At 42.0% G+C, this 23,027-nt stretch overlaps 1 protein-coding gene across 1 annotated transcript in view; it reads right to left on the bottom strand.

Annotated features, from left to right (window-relative positions):
• Positions 1-3,105: 3,105 nt before the first annotated feature.
• LOC128904172 (probable tRNA methyltransferase 9B) overlaps positions 3,106-23,027 on the bottom strand; it is a 48,157-nt gene continuing 28,235 nt past the window's right edge. Inside the window, 5 exon segments of the mRNA XM_054188125.1 lie at positions 3,106-3,867; positions 4,081-4,260; positions 19,092-19,221; positions 19,253-19,290; positions 21,739-21,930. Coding sequence (XP_054044100.1) covers positions 3,206-3,867; positions 4,081-4,260; positions 19,092-19,221; positions 19,253-19,290; positions 21,739-21,925 — 1,197 coding nt within the window. The 5' untranslated portion in view covers positions 21,926-21,930 and the 3' untranslated portion in view covers positions 3,106-3,205.

A 23,027-nucleotide genomic window follows, 5' to 3' on the forward strand; every position in this document is an offset into this window, starting at 1 on the left:
CTGTAAAGGTGATCATCATTGGTAGATCAGACATAGTGTCCGACACTGGAAGCTTTTCTGAAATGTGTCCCTTGGACATGTGAAGCCTCAAATGACCATAAATTCAGAGTGGCAGATGCTGTAAGGAAGAGCTGAGCTAGGCTGCTGGGCTGCTGCTTTTTGTCTTTTTTCTTTTTTCCCGGCTTTACAATGATTTTTCCTGCATGGTTCCTACAAAATAGGGATACGTAGGCAGCACAGCTTGGCCAAAGGATGGAGTCGGGGATGAATCTTTCTGATTTAACTGTTGTTCGTGCTCCTTATTTCCATCCTCAGAACTTAACAGATTCCTAGGTAGGATCCATCTCTCCTAACTGAAGTACCCAAGAATCAGTGTTTAAGGCTGAGCTCCTCTCTAAGCTCCTTCCACAAGCAATGGAAAGAGATGAGCTGGTGCTGAACATGAGCTCTCTAATCCCAACAGCACCTCAAAGTCTATTTCATGGTTCATCCTCTAAAGGGGCTATTGCCATTAACTCCACAGGCGATATGGGGCACAAAGCTAGACTTACATACAGTCCTACAGCCTAGATGCCTAAATGAGGCCAGAAAAATTGTACCTTTCTATTCTAAAATCCAGCTCAGAACAGCAAAGAGCACAAGAGGGAAAGAAATTAGGACCAAGCACTGCTCAGGAGTGCAGAGCATTTCCCTGCTATATCCCTTGGCACAAGGTAGCGCCTACCCTGAGGACTACAAATGCAGACAGTGATGTAGAAATGAAGAAATGAACTCAGTCCTGGTTTTGCTACTGGCATCCTGATCAAAAAGAGAATTTCAAATAGAGCTTGTGGCTTTATAACACTTGTGACATGCATAAATGTGAGGAAGCGTTAATACATGATCCTTCCAAAGCAAGCCACGTTTTTGCTTTCTTTCCCTGCATAGTCAGGGCCCTGTCCTGGGGCGGCTTTGTTTGCAAGAAGCTGAATCTATTCTGATCCCAGGAAGCACTCAGCCCCCTCCAGAGGCAACCATCATGAGTGGAAGCCATCCTGTGTGGAAGCAGGTCTAGTCTATGCCTTAGGCAGCACTCTGCCACACAAGAAATGGGCCTTTGCAGTTTGTCTCCTTCAAAACAAGGACATTAACTCCTTGTAGAAGGGGAGGTTTGCTTTTAGAGCCACTGACAGTTGTCCTGAGATTAACATTCCTTTCAGTTAGGCTAGTGCTGCCCCTGTGACACGGATCTTGGTTGGGAACGTCTGACCTGGAGCAGGCAGACAGGGGTATCAGCATCAGGAGAAATCTAGTGGTGGCTCATTGCACCCTAGGGAAGAGCTGGAGATGATGAGCACCTTTCCTTCAGGGGACGCTGGAGCAGGCGAAACTCTTCCAAGAGGACCAGTCAGGTTCAGTTAAAATACCCGTGTTCATTTCCAGGAAAAATAAACATCAGGTGTGCTTGAGGGCAAGGACCGGCAGCTACGATCAAAGGCATTTCTCTGGTGCGCTGTTGAGCAGCAGGAGCGGGACGTGATGGAGAGGCTCAGAGCTGACACGTGCTGCCGCTGCTGCTGCTTCGCGCAACCTGAAGCTGCATTGAAAAGTAGGGAGATGCTGTCGAGTCCTGCTGGCAATAGAAAAAAAGCATACAAAATGAAGGGAACGGTGTTGTCGGAGCCGAACAGCAGCAACATTTTGTGACTGAATATTATTTTCTGCACTTGCCCAACGGTGCTAATGTTTAGGGAAAGAAAAGGAGCACTGCAGAGGCAGTCATTACAGATGGAGGAGACTGATTAGCCCCTCTAGCTTTTCCACCTGAAAATACAAGATGTACTATGATACCGCTGACGTGAACTCCATGGGAGGAAGTAAAGGAAATGTGATTACAGATATTATACCCAAATTGAATTAAAGCTGCATTAAAAAACTCAGATTACTGTACGGTGCCATGCTACGTTGGAAAACATGATATGCTTCTCCTACTGACAGACACGTAAAGAATACGCAGGGGCTTATTTCTCAGGCAACAAGTTTGATGTCTGCCTTGCTGATACACAAATCCACAGAAACAAAGGCAGGAAGTAAAACCATGGACAGACCTCCCCAGCACGTAAATAATCATCAGCACTGCAGCCCTGTTGTTTGGGATTTCTGTTGGTTTTTTCTTTCAAATATTTACTCTACATTGCAACCTTACGCAAAGTTATTCACCTCCGTTTCTTTATCTATAAGAACTGGATAATGAATCTGATCTTCTTTGCGAAAGGCGAGTCTGTAGATAAAAGCATTCGTCTTGCATGCTGATGTCAATAAATATTTTCTCAGTTGACTAGTGGTCACTGGACCACTTTTCTCTCCTATGCTCATTCACAGTACAGATCTAAATGAGTTATTAAATCCTTCTGACTCCTCGTAGTTTTGCTGACAGGGAGAAAGAGCAATCCTTAAGCCGGTTTATCATATTTATATATGCTGTATCCTTAAACATACATGTCGAGCTCGTTTTTAAAACAAATTTTTTGAGGGGTCATGTAGCGGCACATATGGAGGCAAATATCTCTTTGCTTTCTTGGCTGTGACTGCTACAAGGCAATGAAAAAGATCTCTAGACTGTGACAGTGTCATGAGTTACTGCCTCTGCCATGAGGGCTCTATCCACCTAGTAATTCTCACAAAAGACTGTCTGTCTCGTACGACTGGAAGTATCATACAGGCTGACAAAGTGAACCGCAATAAAAGAGTGCATCTTTCAGTTACTTCCCGCATTATGTTACATCAAGTGGCAGGGTACAATAAATTTTAAAATAAGAAGTTGACATGAATGATTATATAGTGATAAATGAACGTAATAAATGAATAACAAAGACTTTTAATGCACACGTAAAAAATAACCCAGCAATCACCTTCCAACTGCATTTTACCTGTTTTCAAGCAACAAAACACAGCTAGCAGCTGTTTATGAAAAGGGATCAGTGTGCTAAAATGCGCTCAGTCTGGAATAACAACTCTAGAAAAAAATAATTCAATAGAGATGTATTAAAAGAACCAAATCAAAGAAAACAAAGTCACAGAACCTGAGAGTTTCAAAGCAGTCTCCTCCTCATACGTCCCCCTCTCCCCCAAATCAAACCCAAGGCTATAAAAAGCTTCAGGAAAGATTTTTCAAAGGCGCTGAGCTTTCAAAAGGAAGAAAGCCCCTAAGTATTCTTTGCGCATTTCAATAAGGAAATTTCTCCCAGATCTTCCACACTTCAGTCTTTTCCGCGATCACGCACCAATTGGCGTGGTCAAAGTAGGAATGAGTAATATGTAGCTCAGGAATATCACGCTCTATCAGCTCCGCCAGCTCCCCTTCTTTAAAAACGTGGTAGTATCTCAGCCAGGCCGCACCAGGACCTGTCTGCTGCTCGCTCTGCGTGGCCAGGGCGCACTCATTGACTGCTTTCTGCAGAGAAGAGCCCGTTCTCCTGTCGTTCAGAGGTTGGCAGAAAGCCCCTTCTTTTGGGTGATGGTCTATTTTAAGTTGTCTGACAGCTAATTCTTTCTGATGTGAAATCAGGTCAGGTAAATACACTCCGCTGCAGTTGTGAAGACTCTCTGCAGCCATAGGGAGCTGTATAGTTGCTTGCCCTAATTCTGAATAGCAACTTCTGAGAGCCTTCGAGCGGCGTGACACGGGCAGCACAGGTTTAACAGCCACTTCAAAAGCTGTTTTATTTTCAAAACTTGGTTTGCGATGTAGAAAAGAGTCAGAAGCGCGTTCCAGAAATCCGTGCTCTCTGTTTTTTCCAACTTTTTTTCCTCTGTTTAATTCATTCAGCTGAACAGCGTAATTGCAGTATCTAATGAGCTCTTCTTGGTGCCGCTGATCACCCACACCTAATACCGAGTCAAGTGATCTTCAGAACAGAGACCGTCTCAGCGATTTCTCTAACGCCATGCACGGTGCTTTTTTCTCCCCTCCACAGGACGAGCTCCTTGCTGTCCTGTGTACCTCTGAAGTCCCATCCAGCTTGTGACAGGGCTGGTTCAAAGCCAGCTCTTTGTCCTTGTGAAGAATTGATTTTTGTTCTCCACGTGAGCAAGGCTCACCCGAGGAGCAGGAAGGAGGTGAAGGATTCCAGGGAACAAAGACATCTTGCTTTTCAAATCTTCTCCGTTTTTGCTCCATTGCCCACACATATATCATTATCTGGCCTCCTACTCTCAAGATGCGAGCCATCTCTTTTATTGCTCGCATGCGCCTCTCTTCTGTTGAAAAATGGTGAATCACTAGAACAGAACAGATAAGGTGAATAAGTATCCCTCGAGGCACTAATGAATACAGAGTATAAGGACAAGGACTGGCTCTGACACACTGGCAGCCGATGGTTTGCACCACAGGAATACATCATTTATCTTCCATTGTGCTATGTGTTATTGTACTCCCTCTAACATCTCCAACATTGTACTATCTCTAACTCTAAAGAGTTCATAACACACTGACTTATTTTAAAAACATGTCAGAATTCGGAAATGTTGAAGCAAGTGACATCTTTCAGATTGGCAATAAACAACACTACAGTCTTGTTTTCTCAAGGACAGGCTACCACTTGGTCAGTGGCAAAGCATCCTGGCCCTTTTTTACCGTCACCTAATGCTCATCTGCAGCCTGAAAAAAACACTGCTGAAAGACCGAGGCCATACATGGTCCTTGCAACAGCCGTGCTAGTGATCCTGCTGATGATACCCATTAAAAAAGGACTAGGTTAAAACTGCCTGCCCGTTTCTCCTCCTTTATGGACGAATGTCAGTAACAGAGCAGAAGAAATGAACCGTCATTCTCAGCCTGGGATAGATTTAAATCATCAACATATGGGTGAAATTAGCATTTGTCTACTTCTGCCATTAGCAAGCATGTATCACAAAACCAAATAATTAGATAATCCCACTCTTGCTTGATAGCCCTCACCAGCACACAAACCTGTGTGACATGGAGAACACCTCATCCTTACGATGGCGAAACTCAAGCAGCACAGCTTCGCTTCAGTCAGGACTGAGTTTAAATTTGAGTCCCATTTCAATAAAATTTTTTTGCCCCAAAAAGGGCAATTGGTCTCCGGATTTGGGAGGACTTTGCCAAACGCCAGCTCTGCAGGTTGGCTCCTGCTCTCAGACTGCGCAGCTCTAGAGCACTTCACAACAGACGTCAAGGTTGATCAGGTCTTGGTGAACAGTAGGGACGTCAGCAAAGTTTCAGCTACATAAATGAGTGTTACATGAGAAATAAGAATAGGGACAATCCTGGAACAGCACTGGAAAGGAAAGGGCACGTATTAAAGATGCTGAAAATGAAAAGCAATAGAATTAGTGATATTTATCCAACCTTATATTTTCCTCAGTGAAAATGACAGTTTGGGCAGATATTTCTATACGTACCACTTCAGGTTACCATGATAAACCAGTTTTTGGTTAAGCTGCTGTGGTGTTTTCCACAGAAAAATAACAGAACTTTCAAGGAAAAAAAAAAAAGCTGCGAGCTTTCGATTCTTTCTAATAAGTGTAGAAAATGCTAGCAGAAGCTCTGTATCTGCAGCCTCTCTGTGTCTGTCAGAGCGGCCATTTGCCACCAGATCCATTTTGCCTCCGAAAAAGAGACACTTTACAATTAAAAGAATAACAGTATGCAATCCAGCTGAGATAGGAAAACACTCTCCCTGCAATGAATGATGCATTCAGAGCCTCGGCAGCAATGTGAGGATCAAAAGGCAGGCTTTCAAGAAATAGGGTCTTTTAACATTTAGTTATTCAGCTGCTCTGCCTGTAGGTTTCACTTGTTTGAGATGAACAGAAATCAATTCCAAAAGCTCAGGTCTTCTAGCGCTAGTCGAGATGTTGACATTGAAACATTATGGCCTTTTTAATTAAAAAAGCATCAAGTATCATTTAAGAAATTACCGCATATTAATAAAATCTCACGCTGAGCAAAACTTCAGTGTTGTCAAGACAAATTTGTCAGATAATTTTAAAAGCTATGGGTGATCTATTCTGTTTAAAACTGCATAACTCAAGGAAACAGAGCATCTGCATGGGACAACATCACACTATCCTGAAATCACAGATTATCATGCAAATTATTGCAAATAATTGTCTTTAATCAAAGCCAAACCTGTCAGGATCCAAGATCACCAAGCAGCCACATTCACAGGCCGCTTATAAAAAATATTTTCTTTCTTTTCCTTGACATTAAATTCCTTGTATGTTGAAACTGGGTTTAAACTGAACCATCTGTTCTGTGCAGGAAAGGCACCATTTCAGAGATGGAGCAGCTCGTGCTAGGTGGCAGCGAGGCACAAATGCTCACGGAGGGCCTGACTGCAGCCCAGCAGCGACATGAGCCTGCTTCCCTCCTCTCCGGTGGACATGGTTCAGATCAGCTTCTCCTGCAGCTCCCCTCATACTGCCGAGTAGATGGCACTGGGAACTACAGTTCGTAAAATCATAGCATGGTTTGGGTAGGAAGGGGCCTTCAAAGATCATCTAGTCCAAGCCCCTTGCCATGGGCGGGGATGTGTTCCACTAGATTGGGTTGTCAAAGCCCCATCCAGCCTGGCCTTGAACACTTCCACGGATGGGGCATCCACAACTTCCCTGGGCAACCTGTTCCAGTGTCTCACCACCCTCACAGGAAAGAATTTCTTCCTGATATCTAATCTAAATCTACCTTCTTTCAGTTTAAAACCGTTGTCCCTGTCCTGTCGCTACAGGCCCTAGTAAACAGTCTTTCTCCATCTTTCTTACAAGCCCCCTTTAAGCACTGGAAGACCTCAATAAGGTTTCCCTGGAGTCTTTCAGTGCTACACCCCTAGAACAATCTTTCACCAGCTGTTCAACACATTTTAAGTTGATTTCCCACCATCCAAACACTATAAAACAAGGGTCCAGATGCCTGAAAGTGCATCTGTCATAAAGACTGGTACTTTAAATGAAAATTAGTTTTGTCCTAAATGACAATAAATACAGAAGCTTGCAGGTGGTGAAAACAATATCAGGGCAGAGGAAACTCATCCTGGGGTCGAAGCAAACATCCCTCCAGTGCGGGGCTGTGGCAGCAGCCAGCACCAGATGTTCGGGAAAGAAAGAAAGGAAGAACAGTGATGCCCTCTCCCCTCGCCTCCTGCGGTCGGCAGCCTGAGAGCTTCCTCAGCCGCAGGCCAGAGCTTGTACCTAATAGCCAGTGATGGATCTGTCCTTCATGGATACTTTCTTGACTCACTTGTATTCTGATTATACAAATGCACATGGGAAAGGAATCTTCAATTTAATTATCAATTTTTTAGAAAAATGGTTCCTTCTCTTTTAAATCTTTCCCTGTGGTTCTCCTGTAAGAAACCATAAAAATTTATTCCCTGTTCACTAATTTAATATAATTCGTGGGGTTCAGGATGCTATCCCCTTCTGCCTCAGGAGCAGCATGACGTATACACTTCTTTAATGATACTTTTATGATGATACTCTTTTTTCTTCGGTGAAGAGTCCTAGCTAATCTATCCTCATCCATAAACAATCTGTACTTTTGATCATTACAAGGACGTTTACTAGTTTATCTATATCCTTCCAGAGATGGAGAAAACCTGAATTACATGCAGTATTCAAGATATGGATGCACCAGGTATTTATCTTCTACCATTCTTCTGGATTTTCATTTTCATTTTTAATAGTTGAATACTTTTTTGACCAGGTTTGAACAGTTAGCTACTATTTTTTCAGGGCATTGAAAAGGAGTCTGATAATGACTTCAGTATCTCTTTCCTGAACAGAGGGTACCACTGTGCCTGCACACTTACTTATTTTTTCCTATGCGCATTACCTGGCATTTATCCACAAGTAATTTTCTGCAATTTTGCACCCAGTCATTAGTTTCACATGGGACTTCTTTTGCAACTCTTTGCAAAACTGAGTAACTCTGTGCCACCAGCAAACTTTATCACGAGCCTATTCATTTCATTTGTAATTATAAATTATATAGGAATTTGTTGAACGGCGGCCTTTTTACAGGTGCCATACGCCTGCACTTAGCACGTTCAACATCGAGTCTTTCAGCACTTGCCACGCTCTTCTGCTAGTGTTTTACCCTTCTGGCTTTCCCTTTCAATTTTCCGTAAGAGTTTCTTCCTTTCTGGTAGTAAACTTTTGCGCAGTGGATTTTTTACAGCATTTTCGTTCCTAGCAGGAGGTTCGATTACGGTCACATTACAGGCAGTGAGATAATGTGGTTCGTGCGCAATTACTTATTGATGTGGGCCTGATGCACCGTTTCAGACTAATAAGAGTTGTTTCCCTTTTGTGGGTTCTCAGATTAATCTTTCCAAGAGGCTTCATGCCCCTGTGTATCATTTACACAACCTACATACGGATAATTGTGGTTTCTCGATATTGTGTTTTCTGCCCTCACAGCCCTCGCAATCTCTCTTAATAATCTGTGGTCATTTTCCCCAAGTTTATCAGAGAGTTACCGATACATCCTTATAATTACACTGCTCTCTTCTGTAGCTGTCTGCCCGCTATCATCTCTTCCAGAAGTTTATCCTCACACTTTTTTCCACAGAAGAATATTCAGAGTTTTTTAGCTGTTGCTTTTACAAGCAACCCTTGTTAACAGAAGCTAGAAAAAAACCTTTAAGTTCACTACAAAAAGGGCTTTAATGAACATTATATCATTACCATACTAAACAACACCATGCCATGGCGATGAGGACAAGTAGGACCACATTCAAACTTTTAAACATCCAAACAAACCATCGCAAAAAAGAAATCTAAGCACAAAAATATTTGTTTGGGCTGAGCACAGACGTTTGTCCAAAACCCCTGACAGCTCTTTGCAGCAGCAAGGCCTTGCTTCATGGATTAACAGTTGTTATAAATCAAACATTACTTTTCATTTTGGCCATACATTCCCCTCTCATTTGCGGAAAGTCAATCCAAATTAATTTTGTGCCATGTACTGCTCATTCCCACCACTTTTGTTTAAATTGAAGACTGTAAGATTTTCCGTAACTGCAAAATACATAATGCAATTTTAGATTACAAAGGGAGGGGGTGAGGAGGGAAAGGAGAACATTTCAAAGATTCTTCTCTTCTTCATTTCATAAGAATATAATTAATTGCTCCTTCTCTTAATTTAATACTGTGACTAATCCTACTAAAAGAGATTATTTAGAACAAGAAGACAATGCAAGATACATTTTTGTGCCATTCAGCTGTCTTCAGAGAACAAAACTGAAAGCATCAACAACTTTGTTGGAATTTTTTTTTTAGAAGTCATTTTCCAAATGAGCATTTTAGGTCAGTGATTCAATTTAAACCCTGTTAAATGGCAAAAAGAAATCTCTGTAATCAGAAATTGCTTTTCTCTGTCAAATTTCTTTACTGAGGTTAAATCCCTTCAGAGACATTTGGAAAGTATTTAAGAATCACAGAATCTTTATCTTGGAGACTCTTTTGTATATACTGTATATACACTTCAGATGTCACTTTATCTCTGTCAGCTCTAATAATAGGAACAATTGGAACATATATAGAAGGCATGATTCTAAGTTAAATATGATTTTATTCTCTTCATTATGGTGGTATCAAAAATAAAAAGGCGAGGAAAAAGACTAATACACCCAAGAATTATTTAAAATAATTACTGAGTAAACTTCAAACAGTGTTTCCATTAAAAACTTTTTCCTATTAAAAACATAACTCCTTAATTACTTAGGTTGGAAAATTTGTTCCTTCTTTAATTTTCCCCCATTTGCAGTTAGCATTAGCAAATGAGGATGCTGCCTTTATAAAAATCATTATAATTATGAAATTTAATTAACTTATTATAGCCTTGATTCAGGAATATAATTATATGCTTAATTTTAAGCATTTGAGTAGCTACACTGCTTTCAGCGGGATTACTTCTGCATTTATACTAAAGATAATTCTGAAATGCTTGTCAGAGCACCATAGAAGCGGGGACACCTATAGCTAAAACCGGCAAAAGGGGGTAGTAAGATAAGGTCAGGTGGAGCAGCTCTCTTCAAGCCCTTCCCCTCCTTTGCTTCATGCCATCCTTGAGGCACCTGCTCCGAGCCTGAATTACTCCTCCCTTCTTCCCACCCGGAGCAGCGGGGCTCTGCCTGGAGCTGCTGCCACACTCTCACCATCTGCAGAACCTCCGGGGTTCACCCGCTGGGCTTTCGGAGCTGGCTCCGTCTGCTCTCAAAGACCATTTAATCTTGCTTGTACACTTTATATTAGTGGAAATATTTATATTAGAGGAAACAACGCAGGCAGCTGCCACCTCTCCTTCCCTCCTGTGTGTGCTCCTACATGCTGGGCTGCAGGATTAGGCTCCTCTTCCACCTCCCTCAGGCTTTTTGGCCACAGGTTCCAAAGTACGGTGGTGGTTTTCTCCACCCAGCGCAGACAGGTGTTCGAGGACTGGGGCATGTCCCCAAGCTCTGGAAATGTGGCTTTGAACCCCACACCAGCTGAGGAAGGAGGTGAATCCAGCTTTCCCACTTGCTGGGTGAGTGCCCTGAGGACTTGACTGCACTGGAAAGAAAAAACGCAAAATCTCTGCAAAGCTCTGTTAGACACCAGCCCCAAAAGATGCCTTGGCACTAGGGATCTTTATTAAGTGAAGAAGGCTTAAATGTGCACCCAGCTCAGGTGCCTGAACACCGTGCTGCATCCATTCTGGATCTCAATGTCTTGCTTGGGAGGAGAATAAGCTTTTGGTAGTACAGAGAGATATCCCTGTGCTCGGGAGCCCACTGTCGGGTGACAGCACAAACCTGCCAAAACCATCACGTGGCAGCTGCTCAGCCATCCCTCCTTCCGAAACCACGGCCGTGTCGCTCTGCACCCCAAGAGAGCAGAGGACAACAGCTGTACATGAGCAAGCTGTGCAACCAGTGAGAAGCTGTCACCTCTTTTAATGTCACCCACCAGCCAGTCAAGACCTTGCAACCAGCTAACGTTGCTAAGAACATGTGGGTGAGATTTAAAACAGATATACTGTCAACATGATGACAGTGATAAGGCCACAGGTAGCCAACTGCGGTCTAAAATAAATGATTACATTTAAAAATGCTGAGCAGGCTGCTGGCCACTACTGTGAAAATTAAACTAAATATAAGGGTCTGTTTGGAGTTTTGCACCACTTCTGCACTCCAGAAACTTGGAGCAATAGAGGGGACCGTAAGATGCAGAGCTCGTTCTGTTCTGTTGTGATGCATGTTTTTCTACGAAAAATAGACAGTCAAGTTTTCCGACCTGACCCCATCTGGTGATACCTATGTATTATCCACTGGAAATAAACTTAGGATATTGTTGATAAATCAATTATAATTTGTATGAAAATATCAATGCAAGGAACACAAAGCTTCTGGTTTAATTGAGAAAGAAATGAGGCTCCTCACTGTTAGTGAGAATTGCACCGACAGACAACGTTGTCAGCTGGCAAGACCAGTGAGAGCAACCCCATGAACAGATAAAGCCTGCAGGTGTTAACCACAGGCTCTCACTGCCCTATGGAGCTTCTCTGCGTCTCTAAGAATTTGTGATCACTGGCTTGGAAATAACTGTATTATTTGCTTTAAATAAAACACTAACAGTGGCGAGACCAAAGCTGAACTCAGGGCTTGCAGATGTCTCAGAAGAATCATAGAATCAATCGTCTAGGTTGGAAGGGACTTTCAAGATCATCGAGTCCAACCATCAACCTAACAATGACAAAACCACCACTAAACCATGTCGCCAAGCACCACGTCTACCCATCTTTTAAATACCTCCAGGGGTGGCAATTCCACCACTTCCCTGGGCAGCCTGTTGCAATATTTGATAATCCTTTTGGTGAATAAATTTTTCCTAATATCCAATCTAAACCTCCCCTGCTGCAACTTGAGGCTGTTTCCTCTTGTCCTATCACTTGTTACCTGGGAGAAGAGACCAACCCCCACCTCTCTACAGCCTCCTTTCAGGTCGTTGTAGAGAGCGGTAAGGTCTCCCCTCAGCCTCCTTTTCTCCAGGCTGAACATCCCCAGCTCCCTCAGCTGCTCCTCATAAGACTTGTTCTCCAGACCCCTCACCAGCTTCGTTGCCCTTCTCTGGACCCGCTCCAGCACCTCAATGTCCCTCCTGTAGTAAAAGGCCCAAAACTGAGCACAGTACTCAAGGTGGGGCCTCACCAGTGCCGAGTACAGGAGGACGATCACTTCCCTAGTCCTGCTCACTGCAATATTCCTGATACAGGCAAGAAGCAGAGGCAGTTTGTGCGTGGCCTTGTCAAAACCAGGATATCCCACTATGGGTGCGATTTCTGCTCTGTCTCCAAGACCACGTGCAATATTCAGATTTTGTTAGTATTTTGCACCTCTGACTTCCACCAGGGAGGAGAGTTCACTGCTGTGAGAGGAGCAACTGGTTATAGGAGAATCAATAGATTTTTCTCAAAATGGCCAGGTGGCCTTCACATTAAAATAGGTGCAGGAAAATAGAGGTTGTTCATTTTCCAGCTCCGAGGGAGAATTAACCACTTGACTCCAATGTGACCCAAACTGATCTAACCTACTCTTAAAAGCTGTTTAATATCTGAAGTAAATAACCTTTCCTGCAGGGTAAGACAATTATTTTTTTTCTTCCCATGTCAAAGAAAGATAAAATTTCTGTAAAAACCATTTATGTATTTGAAGACTATTATCTTTCTTTCAGTGTTTTATTTATTTTTTCTTTCTTGATTAACCAAACCCAATTCCTCCAGCTTCCTCTAATAATTCAGATTTTCCAAACATAGGTTATTTAAAACGTCTCCATATTGATTACAAACTTTGTAAGGCATGGTCCCAAAAGCAGATATGATATTCCATCTAGGATCTCAAAAGTACCAAGCACAGGAGAGTGACTCATTCTTCTGCCTTCCATGAAACAGCTCTGTCACCATACCCCAGACAAGTGTTTGTCTGGTTTTGTAACAGCACGACACTACTCACACGTATTTGACCTGTGGTCCATCCTGCCTGGCCATCATTTATCCCTTTGTTCATTGAATGTTTCCTTCCCAAGCGCTGTACGTCCCTCTTGATGGTTTCTGCATCTCTTCTTGTTGATTTCAGACAACTCTCCATCATTTGGATGTCAAATCCCATCTTCCAAAATAATTCCAACTCTTCCTACACAGGAGCCATTCACAAATTGTTCAATATGCTCTCTAGCTTGCTATCAAAGTTATTAATTAAAAATTTGCGTAGAAACAGATGTAGGGTGGGTCCCAAGAGCATCCCATTTGAAATGTGTCTGGATTAGACAGTGAACCACTGATTCATTTTAAGAATGATTTTTTTTCCATATTCGTAGCTCTATTTACTTATTTTACTTGCAACAATGACATGAGTCAAGATATATCATGTCTTCTTCTGCTACTCTGTCTATTGGGATGATTACCCTGTCAAAGACAGAAAGCAGATTGGCTTCCTCCTGACAAAGACATGTTGACTGTTTCCCATTACATTAGTATTCTGTAGGTTTAAATAATTTATTCTATTTAAATTAGATTATTTAAATTATTTATTCTAGTATCCTTGCATAAATCTAACTTAGGCTGGCTCCCTCTTGATGTCCTTTCTCTCTCTTTTGGAAACAAGTATTATGTTTGCTTTTCTTCACTTGCTGGAGATCTTAAAGATGATCTGCTAGTTCACAGTAGTTTAAGATTAATTTTATGATTTCCTAACAATTTGTGTAATCTAATTTATCTGAATATTCTTTAAGACGGTATTTCCTTTTTATAGTCTAAATTTCTGTCCTCTGGTTAAAACTCTCCTAACTTATTGATGAGTATACCATTAACCAAAGAAAAATGCAACTTCCCCTCTCATTTGTTATTTGCTCTTTCCTTTTTGTTTTCCTCTTGCTTTGTACGCATTTATAAAACCTTATCCTAGTTCTAATTCGTGTTATGCTGTAGTCATCCTGACTTTGGTTCTTCACACCATCCCTTATAATTATCGATAGTCATGCTTTTTTGATGGTTTCTTTTCAATTTCTATGGCATTAAAGAGTTCCTGATGGTGTCATACCAGACCTCATTATACTCTGCTTTCCACTGGGACAGGTTGCTTGTTGTGCCTGTGAATTGCTTCTTTTAAGGAATGTAATTTTCCGACCACAGTGCCTTGTTGTTGGAAAAAGTTAAAAAAAATGTTAGAATGTAATCCTGAAACACAGAATTTAGGAGAACCGGCAGGTAGCGATGATATGCAGAAAGAACCACAGTCACGCAGAAATATGAGGTTTCTTTATGGGTAAAAGAAACTATGTCATAGTGGAATTGCAACGTTATGCCCATATTAACTGGCACAACAGTGCAATATAACTACACTGATGGGACCTGACACTAACACTTGGTTTCTTCTTGATCAGCGTCTCATTGAATTTTACCGTTAAGACAGAATGCTATATAGTAAGGAAACTCTCCTGGACCTTTTATTTGGACTTCTTTTTTCCCCAGGGGACTCTTCCAGCTTACAAGGTGGAAGTTTACAAACTTTAAGAATTATACTATTTGCAATTAGGCAGACCATTTTCTCAGACAGTGTAAATTAGAGGACTAGACAGGTTTACGTCCCTTAGGTTCCCCTCACTTTCTCTGTTAAATTACCACATGACTAAAAGATCACAGATTAAAGCAAAGTTAATTTTCACATATTGGTATTAACACCAAGGAAAGGCATTTGATGCTCTTCACTCCAGGAACCCTTTTTTTTCCCAATGGGATGAAGAGTCTGATCAGATATTTCAGTAATATAAAATAACTTTACTGACTTGAATATCTGACTCCTAATAGGAGAGGAAAATGTGACATCTTCACCTTTGCATTTGGAGGATGGAAATTACTTATCTAAATTAATAGGAAAAGCTTCTTCTTATCCCACGCCCATCACAGAGTCCAAGAGCTCAGCATATACAAGATTTATTAACACAGAACACGACCTTTCCATATAAAGGAGAAAGCCACTTTGACTGAGGTAAAGCCATGCTAAAAAATCAGTCCTGCCTTATGATTCAGAGCAATTCCTTAGCCCAAATGGAAACGTGAGTGTGAGTCCTCTTTCCATTGCTGTGTCAGAAAACCTACTTATTTCAATAATATAGGAATGGCTTCATCATGCTAACAATAACAAAGCCATCAGTATATGGCAAAGGGGATGATTTCTGTTGTTTGGTGACATTGAATCTCAAACCAAATTATGCTACGAATACACTGGGAAAGTGAGTATGATTTCTTTCTTGATTCAGTGAAAATGTTGTGGAATGAATTGCATACTCACAGGGTAAATTTGTCTCCTTGAACAGTAAGTGAAGCATTTGAAAGCAGCGCATTCTAAACTTGTGCTGATATACCATGTCTAGATTTGTTTCTTGTCAGTATAGGTTATTTCACTTATGGAACTGGCAAAAATTCTTCATTATATATGCATACGCAATAGGTGATGAGCCATGGTGACGGAGGATGTGGAGAAGGCAGAGTTACTGAATGCCTTCTTTGCTTCGGTCTTTACTGCTCGGTCCAGCCCTCAGGAGTCACAAGCTCTGGGGAAAGTAACGGGGAAAGAAGAAGTCTTCCCCTGGGTTGAGGAGGATCGAGTGAGGGATCAATTAGATCAATTAGATATTCACAAGTCCGTGGGCCCCGATGGGATGCACCCGAGAGTGCTGACGGAGCTGGCGGAAGTCATTGCTGGGCCACTCTCCATCATCTTTGAAAGGTCCTGGAGAACAGGCGAGGTGCCTGAGGACTGGAGGAAAGCCAATGTCACTCCAGTCTTCAAGAAAGGCAAGAAGGATGAGCTGGGGAACTACAGGCCGGTCAGCCTCACCTCCATCCCTGGAAAGATGATGGAACAGCTTGTTCTGGGCATCATCTCAAGGCATGTGGAGGAAAAGAAAGCTATCAGAAGTACTCAACATGGATTCACCAAGGGGAAATCAAGTCTGACTAATCTGATAGCCTTCTACGATGGCATGACTGGATGGATAGATGAGGGGAGGGCAGTAGATGTGGTCTACCTTGACTTAAGCAAGGCGTTCGACACCGTCTCCTACAGCATCCTCATAGGGAATCTTAGGAAGAGTGGGATAGATGAATGGACAGTAAGGTGGATAGATAACTGGTTGAAAGACAGAGCTCAGAGGGTCGTGATTAGGGGCACAGAGTCTAGTTGGAGGTCAGTGACAAGTGGTGTTCCCCAGGGGTCAGTACTGGGTCCAGTCCTGTTCAATATATTCATCAATGACCTGGATGAGGGGATAGAGTGCACCCTCAGCAAGTTTGCTGATGATACAAAGCTGGGGGGAGTGGCTGACACACCGGAAGGCTGTGCCGCCATACAGAGAGACCTGGACAGGTTAGAGATTTGGGCAGAGAGAAACCTTATGAAATTCAACAATGGCAAATGTAGGGTGCTGCACCCGGGGAGGAATAACCTCATGCACCAGTACAGGTTGGGGGCTGACCTGCTGGAGAGCAGCTCGGCAGAAAGAGACCTGGGAGTCCTAGTGGACAACAGGATGACCATGAGCCAGCAATGTGCCCTCATGGCCAAGAAGGCCAATGGCATCCTGGGCTGCATCAAGAAGAGTGTGGCGAGCAGGTCGATGGAGGTCATCCTCCCCCTCTACTCTGCCTTGGTGAGGCCACACCTCGAGTACTGTGTCCAGTTCTGGGCTCCCCGGTTCAAGAGGGACAGGGAACTGCTGGAGAGGGTGCAGCAAAGGGCTACCAAGACGATTAGGGGACTGGAACCCCTCTCTAATGAAGAAAGGCTGAGGGATCTGGGTGTCATCAGTCTGGAAAAAAGACGGCTGAGGGGGGACCTTATCAACACTTATAAATACTTAAAGGGTGGGTGTCAGGAGGATGGGGCCAGGCTCTTTTCAGTGGTGCCCGGGGACAGGACAAGAGGTAATGGGCACAAACTTGAGCATAGGAAGTTCCACCTAAACATGAGGAGGAACTTCTTTACTTTGAGGGTGGCAGAGCACTGGAACAGGCTGCCCAGAGAGGTGGTGGAGTCTCCGTCTCCGGAGACATTCAAAAAACACCTGGACACGTTCCTGTGCAACCTGCTCTGGGTGACCCTGCTCTGGCAGGGGGGTTGGACTGGATGATCTCCAGAGGTCCCTTCCAACCCTATGGTTCTATGATTCTACGATCCTACGAAAGATCACCACGTTAGGCTTGACACTACTCTTCTGCCAATATTTCCTACTACAGACCTGGCTGTAGAACACCTACAGAATTTTCTTGCCTCATTAGACAATCTCCTGAAGATCAAGAGAAGCCATGCTTATCCAAACTGTTTTATATATGTAGTATACTAGTATTATACTATATATTTGTATACATAGTACTATGTATACTATATATATAGCATATATTATATATATAGTATATACATAGTGTATATATAATGTATACTATATATATACTATATATACACACTATATACACATACTACATTATATACTATACTATATATAGTATACATATACATAGTACTACAGTATTTATACATAGTACTATATATACAAGTATATAGTATAATACTAGTATACTACATATATACTATATACAGTATATATTATTGCTACATACCCTTTTCAACAAATCTGTCTTTTCCTTCACTTCCTTACCCTGGTTTTCCAGAGATGCCAAATCACCTTTGGGCACATGATGGTTGTTACTCCATCTGGGCAAAGGATGTGAAAAGTCAAGAACAAGGACTGTTAGCTACTGGTCATGTTTCTTAAGTCATGATTGAAAGATTTTCAGACAGTGTAGCTGAGCATGGTCCACATCCCCATACAATGATGTACCAGTGACAATAATGCAATCTCAGATTTTCATCAAATGTCAAATTATATGACAAGGACCTGGACTTGAGAAGTAAAGTCCTTCAGGGCTTAAAGAAAGGTCACCCAAGACATGGAGAAGAGGCTGTGTAAGGCTACTCACCAACTTCAAGAGATGTGAGGTATTAACATTTCACTTTGATTTAACAAGCCTTAGAGACCTACACACCCTTTTGGTTGACAAAAGGAAAAATCAAGTTTGATGAGCGCTGTAATTTGTTTTATTTACAGTATCGTCCAACTTTTAATCAGTATAAGCTTAATACCTCTTCTAAAAAGTGGTTGAGTAATTTCAAGACTCCCAAAACAAAAGGACCTGCACAATTTGAAAAAGTAAAGGCTAAAGCTACCATTGAATGTCTGCTTTAAAAGTGGCAAAGACAGGGAGTTCCTCCATCATTAAGTGACATTGAGAAGGGCAACAAAACAAAAAGGAAAAATCTTACAAGAAATGAAATCTGAGGTTATTTGATGAACGTTTTAAGGCAGCAGTGCCACTGAAACAAGCACTTCTGCTTGCTTTGTCATTGCCTTGTTGTTTTTTCTCTGCATTATTCCCTGCTTTTGATGAAACAGGTCTCTCTGCAGTGCAGCAATGGGTAACTTATTTGGCTAAAAGCAACCTTTTTGCTTGTTATTTTCCAGCCAGATCAGTGTCAGGATCATCCGTGTCAGCACAAAAATGATTGTGTTGGCTGACAAACCACGGAGTGTGGGAGTCAAAACCAGCATTTGGAAAGGTGCAGAAGGATTTAATACTGAACTTGGAATACGCTCAGTGTTCCTAAGCAAGGTTTGTTGTATGTTCCTCCTGACAGAGCCAACATTGCAAATTTCTGCCATGTAATAAGACAAAAATAAGGCTCTCCTTTCCTGTTTCGCACACTGTACTTTAGTTGTGCTTGGACCAGAATAAAAAGCTGACATCTGTGTGACTTACCCATTTTGCAGTTTTTCACAGAGTTTCTAGATAATAATATACATATATATATATGTGTATATATGTGTGTACATATATATACATGTGTACACAATAATATACATTTCTTGTGTTAATATAGATTCACCTGGTCTACAAACCCCAAAATATTCTGTTGGTCACTGAAAAAAAACCCAAACCTAGAAAAGACTAAATGCTTTAGACCCTTTAGACACCGTCTGCACACAGAACTTACCAGCAATGGACAGGACACCATCAAAGCACTCACTTCAATAAGGCAGGCACAAGCCATGGCACACCATTACTTCATGGCCTTCGTTTCCTGCCGATTCCACCAATGGGAAACAGTAGTCACTGTTGAGTGACTCAGTCTATCAACACAGTCAGTTGATAGACTTGAGAATTGATGTGAAGGTATTTGCCATTTCTGCAGCCTGAAGAAATAATGAGGAGGAGAAAGGAAGGTGGACATTTGGTGTCTGTATAAAAGAAAATGTATTCCTGACATAAGCCATGATGTCCGCCCTTCACTGGCCTCACAGCTTGAAATTCTCCACCCATTTTAAAGGAGATGATAAAATTGCAGTGGAATTCAGGTTATTTTTTATCATCACAGTACAATGAGCACAGACTGCTCCTCTCTGTCTAGCAGGCTCTCTGCTGCGTGACAGGAGGTGTTCAAGTAGGATTTCTAGAGAGCATTTACATTGGCTTTCCCACCACATACAGAATCAAAAATATTTATGGTAACGATGCTACTGCAATTCTACTTGTAATAGACTCAAAATGCTAAGTGAAAGCATCATGTAGTGGGAGCACAGCACCGAATTATTCCTGTGTATTGAAATGCTGATAGACAAACTAGACTGCTAAGTAATTAAGTCACTATTAGACCAAACCATTAAATCCATTGTTTGCTGTTTTAACTGCTGCTAATTGCTGTCACCATGACAACGGTGGAGTTTCTTTTTCTGGTATCTCCATGCAGTTTCCTTTTCATAACGGAGCCTGCAACACGGAAATTTGCATCTTCCCAAACTGAAATACTTCTTGTGTTGAACTAAAGGCAGACATCTTCAGATAAGAATGATTCTAATGTCAGCAGTAAAATGGATCTTATCTAAATTTTGGATAATTTGTTTGCAGAATTATCTGGATCTTAACACAAAAGTGCACTTTAAAGTAGATTATTGATTTTAAAAACTTGCCTTCTCACTTGCATCATAAAAACCATGGTTCAGATTAAGATCAGGGAGGCAAATGCATTGGCCTCACATAATAGCCTGTACCTTGTGCAGACCTTAGTTCGCATCCTGTTTATGGCCACACTTACAACAAACATTAAGCTTGGGTCAGAGCCCAGATTTTATCTCTCTCTTTTTTTTTTTTTTTTTTTTTTATTATAGTTATTTTGGAGCCTTCCGAGTATTTAAGACCTTATATTTAGGTTACGGCCATCCCATAGCACCTATTCTGAAACCCTGTGTGGGCCCCTGTGTTCGGTAAGGAGCTTCCCCGTCCGCTTCTAACTGCTTGCCTGATATTAACTGCTGATCCCATCTCCCGGGAATGAAAGCAAGATATCCAGAGAAAAGCTGTAGCTCTTTCAGTCCTTCCCATGCCTGACTTCAGCACCAGCTGAGACGAGGTGCTGTGAAACGGCGCCAGCACTCTTGGCTAATATTAGACTCTATTTTCCAAGGAGAAAGAGCAGAAAGAGGAATACCTTGGAGCTCTAACTGGAAGAGAACTCCAGGACTATTTCTGCTTTTCACTTTTGGAGCGAAAGGCTCCAGTATAAACCAAACAACAGCTACTAAAAACATTTTCTCTAATCCGACACCAGAGGCTGCTTCCCAGGGTTGGAGGGGCAGAAGACAGCCCTGGAGGTAGACTCCTCTCCAGCGCCGTGGCACCACTCTTGGCAACTGTGTTTCACACGAAACTCGTCTCTGGCCACAGACACCACAAGAGTATACCAGCAGCCTCCACTGGCCAAAGCCCAGGAGCCAAGCCTGAGGTTAAATTACAGCACTAACCAAGTCCAAAGTCTGTGACATCAGTAAAAATTCAATGTGCTGGCTCTTTGTACCTGTTTGTTCACATTGAAAACACTGCAAAATGTGCCAAGATCTGGTAGGAATACAGTTCCCAGCATTTAGACCATGATAAACTGGGAAAAGTATAGGGTAAAGTTTGAATGACTCCCAAAACATTAATGTGATTAGCCCAACGCTCAGTAATTTTTCCCTTTCACAAATGTTCCCATGCTATAGTGGGGAGACTACACATATGTGTTGCTGGAAAGGATTACAAGTCCAACAAGCTATTTAGAAGTCTAGCCTAAACATGTAGAAATGATGAGTTGATGCCCAGATGTCATTTGGGCAACCAGCACTTACCCACTTCTGGTGCAGGGCCTGAAGCCAGTACAGAGGCTTCCCTCTTACCATTTAGAGATTCTCAAATCTTCAGGGAATTAAAAACTGTCACACATTGCTCCCCAAAGCACTCAGGACAGTGTCATGACGCTTGCTTCAAATTGGCCACACACAATCCATGTTGTAAGAGCTAAACAAAATTTCAAATTCCAGAATTATCATATTAATACACAACATTATATCCACTAATGACATCTTAATATATTTAGCTTCAGTTTAGTGCTTCAGTTTAGTTGACCTGCTGGATACTGGGAAAAGTCAAATTGTCCTCATATACCTATGAATGGTGGAGCAAAGTAGGAGGCAAATTTGATAGTCAGTCTGGCCATTTGGATTCCCAAGTTTGGCTGACAGTCTCCAAACAATTCTGCCACGAACATTGCTTGACAGAGAGAACATACTTAAACTGTCATTAGCAATGGAATAAACAACCCCACTCACCAATATCAGCAATCAGACCGCCTGGTTCCTGCTCTGAAATGAACTGCTGCACCTTTGGCCATGCCTTGTAGCGTGCATCACTGAAGTAAGGAGCAATTTTCTCATATACACTACGAACGTGGTCCCTCTCAAGTTGGCTTGCCTCCTTCTCCATCACAACCAAGGCTGGGCTGTGAAGGCAGTGCATCTGTCCTAGAGAAAGGGAAGGGAGAAAAACAAGTGCTGAAACTCTCGTTAACGAAGTACATTTCCTTAAGTTAAGCAATATGACATTTTTTATTTAGGAAATAGTATTTCCAAATACTATGTTGCCACTAAAGAGAAATTGCTCAGGCTTTTAAAGGAAGAAAGGTCATCTACTCTATGATTTTATACAATATATTGTTTTCTTATGTAAGTCTGAAAGGAATTTTATGACCTACCACTCAACGTTTATTAACTTGCTTATATTGTTATACTTTGGAAGCTGTTAACTTTTACTTCATCAAGTCTTCCACCCTTTTTCAGTCTACCCTTGAAAAAAGTCTTTTCTGAGTCCTTTGTTTAGAGACACATCTTAAAACACAGCAACTGAAAATGATGATGAATACCAAAAGATGCTCAGAGTCTGAAACAAAAGCTCCGAGAGGCATCGTTTCTCCTCCACTTCATTCATTACCCAGAAAGATCCATGCTTACAGACTCCATTGCACAATTCATTGACACTGGTGTCACAGTGAACAAAAATCTTTCCAGCTTTCCAAGCATCCTTTTTTTCCCCAGCTTTTCTGGATTGGTGTGGTGCACTGCTATTAGCAATGCCCCCAGGAAAACCCTGTGATGTTGTGAATAGCTGTTGCATCCTAAATCATTGTTCAGTTCATCACGAAGCTTTGTAGAGAAAGGCTGTAAAAACTGTGAACTTCACTCAACATATGCTGTCCAAGCCAGGATTTCCATTGATTTATATGGTGATTTGGGCCACCAAGACAGGCTGCTCCTGCTCCACTTGCATGCTGCAAACAACTCCTTGCAGAATAACTGCTCTGAGCCAAAGGCATCAACGACGGCCCCTCACCAATGCACTGCAGGCTGGCCATTAATCTGACTCCTGATACAGTCCTTATCTTGTCCTTATTTTCAAACACATAAGCATTTAAGATCCTGTCAACTCAAAAGACTATTGTTCCGTGATTTCCTAGGCAGTTACATCAAAGAGAAACACTGGAGTAGACTAAGCCCAAATTTGATCCTGCAGGAACAGCAAGAAACTAACTCTGGAGGGGTTTTGGTTATGTCATTTATTAATC

Source organism: Rissa tridactyla, chromosome 1, assembly GCF_028500815.1.
Source record: "Rissa tridactyla isolate bRisTri1 chromosome 1, bRisTri1.patW.cur.20221130, whole genome shotgun sequence".
NCBI classification, from domain to species: Eukaryota; Metazoa; Chordata; class Aves; order Charadriiformes; family Laridae; genus Rissa; species Rissa tridactyla.